At 46.9% G+C, this 12,447-nt stretch overlaps 1 protein-coding gene across 2 annotated transcripts in view; it reads left to right on the forward strand.

Moving 5' to 3' along the window:
* The window catches only part of CEP41 (centrosomal protein 41), a 41,653-nt gene extending 31,821 nt beyond the window's left edge, over positions 1–9,832 (forward strand). For both annotated transcript variants that reach the window (XM_043521143.1, XM_037889404.2), the window contains exons 9-11: positions 1,614–1,728; positions 3,012–3,227; positions 4,944–9,832. In XM_043521143.1, coding sequence (XP_043377078.1) covers positions 1,614–1,728; positions 3,012–3,227; positions 4,944–5,089 — 477 coding nt within the window. In that variant the 3' untranslated portion in view covers positions 5,090–9,832. The remainder of the gene's footprint in view (positions 1–1,613; positions 1,729–3,011; positions 3,228–4,943) is intronic.
* Positions 9,833–12,447: the final 2,615 nt, after the last annotated feature.

Genomic DNA, 12,447 nt, shown 5'->3' on the forward strand with positions numbered 1-12,447 from the left:
CAATATCTCAAACTATTGACTTCCAGGCCCACAGGGGGAAGGGATGGCTGTGTGTAGACCTCACTTCTTACTGCCAACTTCTGTGTTTCTACATTAACCAGCAGAAGGGTGGTGGCACAGGTCAGACTGGCAGAGGATTTTCCCCTTCCTCTGCAGGATGGGGTACGGGTCAGTTGCTAGGATCATCTGGGTATCTCTCACTAAATCAATTCCCTGCCATTGCAGGGGCCTTGGGCACTGGTGCACCTCTGTCCCTCCTGTTTGCTGCCTGTAGCACACAATGGGTTAGTCTCCTGAAGGGTGTTATACTTTGGTCTAACTCTGGTGGTTGGTCTGAGTGTGGCAGAGGCTGGATGGCGTCAATGGCCTGTGATATACAGGAGGTCAGACTGGGTGATCTGGTGGTCCCTTCTGGCCTTAAATTCTATGGGCTTGTTTACACTTGAAATGCTACAGTATAGACGCTACCTATGCCGACAGGAGGGGTTCTCCCATTGGCACAGGTAATACCGCCTCTTGGGGAGCTGGAGCTGGGCTTCTGTCAACCTAGTGCTGTTTACACCAGGGGTTAGGTTGGCTTAACTACGTTGCCCAGGGGTGTGGATTTTTCATACCCCCTGAGTGACATAACTTTTTAGTGTAGACCAGGCCTATGACTCTAGGATTACTCTCAGGCCTTGAGTCCCAGCATGAGAAAGTGATTTTTGCCTTTCCTTGACTAAGAGTCCCATCCACTTGCAAAACTAGAATCAGTAGGGGTGGGGGAAGGTTTTGAGCTTGGTAATAGACAGGAGGTTGGGAGTTCAAGCCCAAACTTTTTGGCTGCTTTCAAATCATAGAAGATTAGGTTTGGAAGAGACCTCAGGAGGTCATCTAGTCCCAATCCCCTGCTCAAACCAACCTCAACTAAATCATCCCACCCAGGGCTTTGTCAGGCCGGGCCTTAAAAACCTCTAAGGATGGAGATTCCACCACCTCCCTAGGTAACCCATTCCAGTGCTTCAGCACCCTCCTAATGAAATAGTGTTTCCTAAGATCCAGCCTGGACCTCCCCCACTACAACCTGAGACCATTACTCCTTGTTCTGTCATCTGCTACCACTAAGAACAGCTGAGCTCCGCCCTTTTTGGAACCCGCCCCCCCCTTCAGGTAGTTGAAGGCTTCTATCAAAACCCTCATTCTTCTCTTCTGCAGACTAAATAAGCCTAGTTCCCTCAGCCTCTCCTTATAAGTCATGTGCCCCAGCCCCCTAATAATTTTTGTTGCCCTCCTTTGACTCTCTTCAATTTGTCCACATCCTTTCTGTAGTGGGGGCCCCAAACTGGACGCAATACTCCAAATGTGACTCACCAGTGCTGAATAGAGGGGAATAATCACTTCCCTCAATCTGCTGGCAACGCTCCTACTAATGCAGCCCAATATGCCATTAGCCTTCTTGGCAACAAGGGCACACTGCTGACTCGTATCCAGCCTCTCGTCCACTGTAATCCCCAGGCTAATCATGTCAATTTGTCTCTGCCACTTATGTAGCATCAAGAAGATGACGTCAGACATCCAATTCATGTTAAGTTTAATAAAAAATATACAGGATCTTTAACATCTCTGCCTATCAGAAAAATGCACATGGGAAGATTATCATCCTGTATGATGATGATGAGAGACTCGCCAGCCAGGCTGCCACTACCATGTGTGAGAGAGGCTTTGAGAACGTATTCATGTTATCTGGAGGTGAGGGGGATTTCCTTTTGCATCAGAAATGTGGGGACTTGGCTTAAAATTGAGAGCTGGGGGCGAGGCTTGCCCGAATTAAATGATGAGATATGGGGCTAGAGCGAAGTACACGGCTCTGCCTGTGTATTCCAGTCCTGGCCAACAAAGCCATGGCTGTTCCAGTCTTGGGCCTCTCTTAGCCAGAGACTGCCATCAATTTGGCTTGGCTTTGGCAAGTGTCTCCTAGGCTTTGTCTGCACTGAAGATTTTAAGGAATTCTTTCACCCGCTGGGAGTTCTAGACTGCCATGTTCGTACCCCTGTGACATCCAACCCTGCTCAGATCAGGTCAAGAGGACGTGGGTTTTTTTTTTTTTTTTTAAAAGCTGATATCTGGTCTATACCAAATGCTTTTCTAGGGCTGGTGGAAGAATGCCCTGCACATCATGCTGCTCCTGCCATTGCTAGCAGCACTGGAGAGGCACTTGTGCTAAAGTAACAGTGGGAATAATCTCTGATATCCTTGGTGTAAACAAGGGTTGGGGGGGATAATATATAGTCATGCAACTTGTTTTCACTTGCCCTAAAATAGGTCATTCTTTAACCCAAGTCACCAGTGGTAAAAGGCTGGTGTCAAATCCATCCCACCGCTGAGGGCCCACTTTGATTCCATGATTTATAGTGTCAGCATCATGTAAATAGCTTTCACCAAGAACAGCCTGAGACAGCTAGCCTCTGTGTGTTCTAAGCAAACTGAAAAAGCCCATCACTTCAGGACCTAGGAATCCTGGCAGAGGTTGGCTCTCCTAGCTTCATTAACATCCCTTATATCAGTACCCTCCTGAAGAGCGTGTATGATAAGATGGCGGGGGGGGGGGGGGCACTTAGACTTTTATTTTCCTTTTCATGCTTTGCATCATACATGTTTATTCCCTAAATAAGCTACAGTCTCCAAAGCCCTTTTGAAAACCTGCATCTTGTAGCTGCTTCTTGAGACTTGCTGCTCCCAAGAGCAAACTCTAGGAGCTAATCCTGGAATGTGCTGAACCTCCAACTTCCACTGAAACCTGTGGCAGTCGAGGGAGCTCAGTACCTCTTGGAATATGACTCGAAATGCTCCAGCAGTTGAGAAGAGTGACCTCTATATAGGTGTCTCCTGAGCCTCACCTCATAGTTCCAGAGTAGTACTATCAGTAGCTCTCCTCCTGCCGCTTCTGATCAGGAGATGAAAGTTAAGTTGAGTCTGACCAATCACTGCAAATAACTGGCCATCCCTAACCATATGATCTGTATTGTCTCCAGGCCTGAAGGTCCTTGCACAGAAGGTCCCTGAAGGACTGGTCACTGGCTCATTCCCCACGTCTTGCCAGTTGGCAACCTACACTGGATCTGCCCGGAAAAGGGCCATCCCAAGAGGGACACCCGCACGTGCTGAGAATAAATGGAGATTTGCCACAGAAGATCTACAAAAGATAGAATACTACCTGGAAGAGGAGCAGATCCCCTCAGATACTGCCAGTAAGACTCCTTGACAAACAGTGGGATTGCCCCTGAAGTCTTTATGCCTGCAAAACTCCCATAGACTTCCCCTGAGCTGGCTACAGCACCATTTTATACCAGCTCTCTGGGGAAAGGAAGTGCTTTTTCATACTGACCAGGGATTGTAGGCTGGAACTTGTGCCATGCTGATCCCATTGTGGACAGGGGCTTTTCTTGTGTGTATTTATAGAGCACTAAAACACCCACTGAAGACAATGGAAGCTTTGCCTGAGTAAGGACTTCAGGATTTGTCCCATAGACTATTAAAAATAATCCAGGGGCCAGGGGATTGGCCGGCACGTGCCACACCGCATAGTACCTGTGAGCCCTTATGACAATTTCCTGGTTTTCCCAGTTCATCCAGCCTTTCACTAAAACGGTGCTGTATCACTCCTCCAGCTAGCTGCTGCACTGGTGAAAGGTCTGTGTGGGTGTAGGTCCATCACAGGGATGCTGGGGACAGCAGATCAGCAGGGTGTGTATCTTTCAGATTGCTGTCTGTGCTCTGCAAGGAGCATCCCCAGTCTGCTCCGGAGTGTCGGAGAGGATTAAACCTTCCGAACGGCAGACTGAGTGCAGTGATGAGGGGACACCGTGCAGGTTTTAGGGGCCCCAGAATGATGTGGGAGGGTTTTCTGGGGAAAGGTGATGAGCCGGGCACAGACTGTGTGGGTGGTAACAAGCATAGCCATGGCAGTCATGCCCCACCATCCGCCAGGTCCACCTCAGACCCTTTGTGCAGAACTGTTTTCATCCCTTCCCCCTCCCAAGTGCAGGTGTAACATTGACAGACCCCGGTCGGTGGTGGGCGGGATTGAACCTTGGACCTGTGGAGCCTAGTGCATGAGCCTCTACCACGAGCTAAAAGTGACCTGGCTGTTAGCTAAGGCTGTAGAGCAGACTCATTAATCTCTCTCTAAGTGGTCTCTGTGCCACTGGATGGGACAGAACACCACGCCCAGAAGGTGTGTGGGTTACACAGGCAGGCTTCCTCGCCTTAATGCTGGCATTGGGCAGTCTTGGGGCTGTAATGTGGTGTAATAGGTCCAGCTCTCTCAGTGCTGGGCCTGCATATTCCACACAGCCTGCCACTCAGGGTATGTCTACACGGCAATTAAAAACCCGCAGCTGTCCTGTGTCAGCTGACTCGGGCTCTGGCTCTCTCAGGGCTGCTTAACTGCAGTGTAGAGGTTCCGGCTAGGAGCTCTCCCTCCCACTTCTCAGGGTCCTAGAGTCCGGGCTGGAGCTGAGCCTGAACATCTCCACTGCAGTTAAACAGCCCCGCGAGCCCAAGTCAGCTGGCGTCTAATTGCAGTGTAGACGTTCCCTCTGTGGCAGGTCGCTGGCTCTAGAGCAAAGTACACAGCTCTGCCTGTGTGTTCCAGTCCTGGCCAACAAAGCCATGGCTGTTCCAGTCTTGGGCCTCTCTTAGCCAGAGACTGCCATCAATTTGGCTTGGCTTTGCCAAGTGTCTCCTAGGCTTTGTCTGTATTGAGGAAGCGTGAAAGGTGTGTTTGGTATCTGGGCTGTATCTCTGCCTGTCTGGACACAGTTAAAAATGACAGGGCAGGTTGTATCTGTACCCCAGTCTCTCACATCAACCTGACCCGGCTATCGGCAAAGGAAAACAAAACCTTTCTAGTCTGATTGTCTGTTCAGCACAATATCACATGGGTTTCTGTTCTTCTTCCCCAGGCCGTCTTAGCCGTGCTTCCTCAGGCCGAGATTCCAAGGCAACGGCTGTACGGAGCAGCCAGAACCTCCCCACCGCCAGCCCAGCTGGCTCCCTCGCCACCCGCTCCTTCAGCAGCAGCAGCCTCCAGAACAAACCCTGGAAGTAAAGACTGTCTCTTTCCGTTGAATAAACGAATGTCCCGGTTCTGGGAACCCCTGATCAGTACATCCCGTTTGTCATTTTAGGAAGCTGCAAAGAGGAAAAATAAATCAATGATCTAACAACGGCAAGAGGGGTGGGGTGTGGCAGGCTGACATTTAGTAGAAGAAGTAAAGGTATCCCTTTCCAAGACTGATCTAAAGGGATAACGTTGTTTTGTGAAAATGAACTTTTCCCCGAAGTCTCTGACCCGCAGAGGTGGGTCCATGAAATTTCTAATTTTAAAAAATGCCAGTGGAATCTGTGTTCTTAGAAAATATTCCCCCTGGGATCTGGGATCTTAGTAATGCAGCGCTGTGCTAGTACATGAGAACCCGAAAGGTGGATAGACTAGCCACTGTCTGTAAACAAAAGTCTTGGTGTCGAGCTGAAATACAGAAATGGAGCAAACGAATAGCACAACTAGTGACAAGTGAGCAAGATACCAAAAACACCTTTTTTAACCATCCAAAGTGTTTGTAATAAGGGCATTCTTGTAAAGAATGTACAGAATGATGTTTCACCTGACAGTGGCCCTTGATCCACAGTATGTTTACAAAATATATTTGCATTTAAAATCTTTCCCCCCTCGTGTCCTGAGTACTCGGTCTCTGTTCTGTGTTCCATGCGGTGGGGTAGTGCTCTGGGTCTGAGCGAAGTGATGTAACGATGTGTATCTTGTTTTGTGAATGAGATTAGAAGGTAACTTTGCGCATGGTGCTGAGATGGGCTGAGCAAAACTCCGACTGACTTCGCTCACAGCAGGCGCCGACTCATCCTGCTTCAGTCTCTCCTAGTGAATTTCTGCTTGCAGAGCCGGGTTGCTGGTGACTGGAGTAGTGAAGAGAACCCCAGAGTGAGTCTGGAGGAATGTCCTGGTCCTTTGTGGTGATATTTTCCTGATGACATTGCAGTGCTGAGTGAACTGATCACACAATGATCTGTCGTAAGGTCTCTGTCACAGCCCTGCAATGTCAAGCCTTCTTGTCATTGTCTGGTGACTCCCAGCCGTTCTTCTCACAGTGTTTTCTGCTCCCATCTTGGTGGCTGGGTGTGAGGGAGAAGAGGTGTTCCTGGATGCTTGGAAGGATCCTAGCTTCTCCAGCCCATTTGGTCAGTGAGTCGCTTTCTGCTGAGTCGTGTGTCGGAGTGGTATGGGGTGCACTAGATGAACAAGGCTCATTCGCTCTACCTGAGACCAGACTCCCACCTGGCATGTGGGTCTCAGTAATGCTCGCAGCTATTCTGAGCTGGTCTAGACAGTCTGAAGGGCAGATGTTAATGAGCCTGCTTGCCACGATGCATATGGATCACCTTAAAATAAGGTTAAGGGGCAGAACTCAAACTTGCTCTGCTGAGCTCCTCTGATGGAGCTTATGGCAGCAGGGCTTGGTCACTAGAGTAGTGAGGGGCTCTGCGTCTTAACTGACTAGTGGAGGCGTGAAACTATTGCTGTCTATTGCATGACTGTCTCTCTGCAGCTGCTGTCATAATAACTTCTTGGCGTTAGCGGGGCTAGAAAAAACTGTCCCCCGGTTGTCACAATGACATTCCAGCAAGGCTCCCTGCTGGTGGGGGCTGCCCATAATTTATGAGGCCATGAATCTGGTGACTTTCTGGGAGCCTGAGGATTTGAATATAATGTGTATCAAAGCTTAAAACGCCTCTTAATCAAACACAAAGGGTCCCAAGCCAGCAGTATTGGCTTATGCTTGCAGTGTCCTTGGTGACGGGCTAGAAGTTGTTTGGAGCCCACTAGCAGTAGAAACCTAGTTGGTGTGTTGTCTTCACTCTACATAGGCTGTGTTTTGGGGACTCAGGGGACAGCCACTTGTGGACCCTGCTTTCTAGTTTTTACCTAGTGTACTGGTTGAATTTAGTCCAACTATTTTATTTTGTCCTTTAAAGCTTGCTGTCCCCTGGCTTCATCTACACCAGAAAAATCAGACCCATGATTCACCACGGATAGTGCTGAGCTGGAAGTAGCAATAGCAGAAGTGCAAGTTTACACAGAGTGCTGGCATATTACCGCAGTGCTGCCTCACTCTACTCTGAGCCGGGTGAGTGATCAACGCTCTTGCACCCTGTCTACACTTCTGCTTCCATCACTGGAAAATTATGGGGGCTGAGATGTGATTTTGCTGGTAGGTTTAGATGGAGGCGGGAGGGTGTTAGTGGAGTGGGGTCAGCACTCATCTAACAGGGTGGTATTGGCCCTTGACTGCATCAAATATAGGCAGCAGTTAAAGCCATGGAAGTAATTCCTTCAAGGCTCTTAATCTGAATCCTCATAGAAAGAGCGCTTGCTTGTTTAGGTGACTTTCCAGTGGCCAGGGATTGGTGCTCTAATGCTGATCCTGCTTAGCGCTGTCAGGGCCTGACTCTGCAATGTGGGAACTGTGGATGCTCAGAAGCTGCTAGTGACCTTCAAAAACCAAGCTGAAGAACACACCGCTCTGGCATTGTGCAGGATAAGCCCTACCTTGATCTTATTCCTCCTCTGTAGCAATCTGCCAATGTATGTGTATCGCCAACAGCAGCATGTCTTTAAGTGGTGTAAAGATTGTAAATAGATTCACTTCTCTTTCCTTCCTTAGAGAACTAGTTGGTGGCACTGGGACAGGGCATGTATGGGAAGGCGGATCCCTGCAAACGGGCATCGTCTCACCTTTCTGAGAGTGGCTTTGTTGTCCTGTAGCATGCCAAAAATTCCCTGCTTTCGTTTCCGCCTTATAGCACTGACAGACCAATTTTTATTTAGTACGTGCAATCTGGGTGCTGCATATAGGCAAGTGCCACAAAAAATGCTGACAGCCCCGGGGATGCAGGATTTAAGCTGGCCACCTGGACGTGGCTTCCTACAGAGAAGGATGTGACAAGACTCAGGGAGGTGGACTGTGTGTGTACATTTTGTAGTCCTGAGCAGGAAAGCAGCCTTCTACACACAGCTCCCATGAATACAAACTATTCCCACACTCTGCTGGGATCAAATGTGCAAGGGGGCTCTGGACAGGGCCTGCTGAGTGGGGCATTAAAAGTGGGTTTCAGATGCCAGCCAACACCTAACCCAGTACATCTTGCTCCAAGCACTTCTGAGACCTTATGCCACATTTGGCATTATTATACATTTTTAAATATATATATTTTTATATGTAACAAACCCTGATCCCAATTCATAAATTACAGCTCCCCACTTCCCAAGGAAATCCAGGAAGTTCCATTTTATTTAGTCAGAAAGAAAAGGCTTTTTGAGTTTGTACAAATCCTTGACTGTCCAAGGATAGCCTAATACACTGGATTTCTACAGAGTTGACTTCTGTGTGTATCGGACAGTTGGGTTAATCAGATGTGCAGGATTTCAAGACTAGTTGAATTGGGACGGTGAATGTGAGGTACTCTCTCTCTCTCTCTCTCTCTCTCTCTCTCTCTCGCTCTCCTTTCTGTCTAGCCATAGGAAGCAATCTGCTCAGTAAGTCTTACAATTGTATAAACTGGTCTTATCAGAAACCTGATAACATAAGTCAGACTATGTGAGAGGTAAGTAAGGTTTTGTTGGTCTGTTTCTGCACTTATTTATGTTTAACGAACCAGCTAGGCCATGGCGTTTGCCAACTCTGGTAGGCTTGTCTTTTATTTGCTGATCAGTGATATTGCGAGTCAACTGGAAAGCAAAGTGTGGTTTGGTGGTCTGATCCCAGAACTGGGAGCCAGGGACTCCCAAGTACTCCTTGGGCAAGTCACTTAACTGCTTTCTGCCTCCGTTTTCCTATCTGTAAAAGGGGACTGATAATCCTTCCTTACCTTGCAGAGGTGCTATAAGGCTTTGTTATTTGATGTCTGTTGCAGGCTTTGAAAAGATTTTACTTGATATTAGGAAAGTGTCATAAAAATGTGAAGTATTTTACTAATTTTGAACATCAGGGCTAAAACTGACTCGTGCTGGTTTGCATGTTAGCTTGATGGGCTGCATTCATCACTCCCCTCCAGGCGGTAAGAGTCTGACTTTTTCACTCTATCATGAAATAAAAGCTTGAGCTAAATGGCATCTCATACAGAATCCAATTAGCTTTTTGCTTAAGACAGTTGACAATAATGTTGTGCCCCTAAAAATTGCTGCATCTGGTCAATGTTGTTGAATGTTTAAAATAAGAGTGGGGGGAGGGAATAAAGAGAATGTTTGTTAGTTACATGCTTAAAACACTGGGACCAATGCAACTTAAAAAGAACACATTTTATGTCTGAATACAAGGTATCTAAAGTGTGCAAGCATTCAAAAGGATTGTTACACACACACACGCACAGAGTAAAATTGGAGGGGAGGGGAAGGATAGAGTGTCTCAGTTGAAATGAAATAGTGATATTGAGGGAAAGGATTTTTATTATCCAGCTACAGTACCAGGGTCTGAAATCCCCTGTTGCCCTGGGCTACTAGGAAACTCTTTTCTGCATCAGAGGAAGAGTCTGAGCCAGTCAGGGTTGTTTAAGATCCTCTTAATCCTGTGCATCGAAGGAGGAGCTGATGAACGTATCTTCTGATCCTCTTATTGTCTTTGAGGGTTCATATGTTTTGCATCTTAGCTTAACTGTGTCATATGATTAGGTTGGTGCTTTTGTTTTGTTTTGTTTTCGGGGGGAGGAGGATGGCACAGATTTCTATAGAGTCTTCTGGTTTTTAAATTGTTTGATTCAATAAAAAGCAAATGATGCAGGATGGCTGCGTATCGTTTTAATTGACTCTCTTTTTCTTTTTTTTCTTAAGAGCTAACAGAAAAATCAATGTGGGGCACTAACTGCAGAGCCAGGGTGCCAAAAAGGGCCTTGGCTGGGGCTTTGCTCCAGCCCCACAGTGTGGCAGGGGAATTGATAGTGGGTGTGGGGAGAGGATCGTGCCGGAGACTGTTCTCTGTTTAGCATTTAAAAAAAATACAGCATAGGCAAGCTTTGCCCACCCGCGTGCCTCAGCCCTAAACTCTAGCAATCTCTTTTTATGGGTGAGAGGAGTTAATTCTCTGATTAATATTTGTGAGATGTGGGCTTGCCCATTAAGAACTGAGCCCATCTGGCTTGCACTTAATGACTCTCAGCCTTTGCCAGCCTGTCCTGGCTTTGAACCAGCAGAGCAAAGGATCTAGCCAGCTCTCTGGTCTGTTACAAAGCAGGGCTCCAGTCTTGCTCCCTTGAGGCCCAATGGGACCAAGCTCAGTTCTTTATGTATGTTTAGATGAGTGGCTCATTGTAGATCAAAAACTAGCACCATTTTTTTAAGACTCCCGGTCAGTCCATTGTTAGCCCCTGCATTGTCTCCCAGGACACGGTGTGGACATCGCTCTTCCTTGACACAACAGAGGATACTGATAAGTGATGGGATCCCAACATAAGTTTCCAGCTGTCATAAAGTCACTTGGAAAGCTGGACTCAAAAGAACTGTATCTTGGCATGATCAAGCTCACGTGCGTTGTGCGGAATGAACAGTGGGCCTGGAACTCACTGTAACTTGGTTTCTCTTTGCCAGCAGTGCTTAAGAGTCCTAACATTACATGCCCAGTCACTAGAGACAGAAATGGCACAGCAAGGAGTGGAATTATTCCTTTCCCCCGTGACGTTGCACCCCATAATGCTTTATAGAAATATGCTTATGAGTGTAAATATGACATAACTGGAATATGTTTTATGTTAGATATGCCATGTAACAGATCTTTGAAAAGGTTATGATCTACTGAATATATTCATCTTATTCGTATGCACGTATCATTTTTATATCTGAAATTATGAGCGTTGGCTCTATGCTTGCATTTAAAGTGTTTGCTGTAGGAATCCCATAAGGCAGATTTGGACAACATAGTGTGAAGGGGTTATTCAAGTAATTGGGAGTACTTAACTAGCAATGGACTTTGGGAGACGCCAATCCACATCTGAGCTTTCCTGGGAATGTTCAAACTAACATGTAAACAATGGCGTCAGCCTGCAAAAAGCTGAATCATTCATAGACCTGTGACTTGCCCAGGTGGCTACAGACTCCATCTTGTTGCAGTGATTTTGCACAGGAGAACAAAGGGGTTTCCGCCCACAAGAGAGAGAATATAAAAGGCCCTGGAAACCCCTCCATTTTGTCTTCAGCTGGCTCAGAAAATAGCCTCTCCACCCCAAAGAGGTGCCTGAAAGAAACTGGAACAAAGGAGTAACTACGGAGGGGTGAGTGATTGCTGGACCCAGACTAGGAAGGAGTCTAGTCTGTGAAAGAAGCTTATTGGAACATCTCTGAGGTGAGATTTACCTGCATTTAGTTTCCTACTGTATTAGGCTTAGACTTGCATGCTTTTGTTTTATTTTGCTTGGTATTTTACTTTGTTCCGTCTGTTATTACTTGGAAGCACTTAAATCCTACTTTTTATATTTAATAAAATCACTTTTTACTTATTAATACCTGGGGGAGCAAACAGCTGTGCATATCTCTCTATCAGTGTTATAGAGGGCGAACAATTTATGAGTTTACCCTGTATAAGCTTTATACAGAGTAAAATGGATTTATGTGGGGTTTGGACCCTGTTGGGAACTGGGTGTCTGGGTGCTAGAGACTGGAGCACTTCTTAAGCTGTTTTCAGTTAAGTCTGTAGCTTGTAGGCGACATGGTTCAGACCTGGGTCTGTGTTTGCAGCAGGCTAGCACGTCTGGCTCAACAAGACAGGGTACTGAAGACCCAAGCTGCCAGGAAAAACAGGCTCAGAGGTAGTCTGAGCACATCAGGTGGCAGTCCCAAGGGGGTTTCTGTGACCCAACCCATCACATCCCCTCCATAGAATAAGTCTTCATAGAATAAGGCTTCATAGAATAAGTCGTCCCTGTTGCAGTTAAGGATGCAGCATTCGGAAGGATACGGATGCTTTCAGTCTAAGGTATCAAATGAAGGGGAGATTTCTTGAGGAGGTGCAGGTAAAGGATGGGAGAGACGATAGTGAGGCTGTTCTAGAGGGACACCAAAGAACCTTCTTATCCTTGGAGACAACAGAAGATCTGGCAGGGCAATTCCTATGCTCTTAGAGGAAACGTGCCACCGGCTTTCTTGCCATGGGTCTAAAACTAGTGGCAGGGACGTCAGCATTGTGAACTGTACTTGTGCAGGCCACTGCATAAGGAAGAAGGTGTTTGCTTTGCTTTGGAGAGATTTTGGGGTGGACTTGAAGTGAATCCATTAAAGTTATCTAAACCAGGACGCAAAAATAACATACTCTTCGTTCATTCAATTTTTTTATTTAGTTGTTTTTGGCTAGTTGAATCACTCACTGGATTCCTCCAGAGAAGTAAACTGAGCTCACAGTCTGTCCTGTT

This window comes from Chelonia mydas, chromosome 1 (genome assembly GCF_015237465.2).
Source record: "Chelonia mydas isolate rCheMyd1 chromosome 1, rCheMyd1.pri.v2, whole genome shotgun sequence".
In the NCBI taxonomy this organism is placed as follows: Eukaryota; Metazoa; Chordata; order Testudines; family Cheloniidae; genus Chelonia; species Chelonia mydas.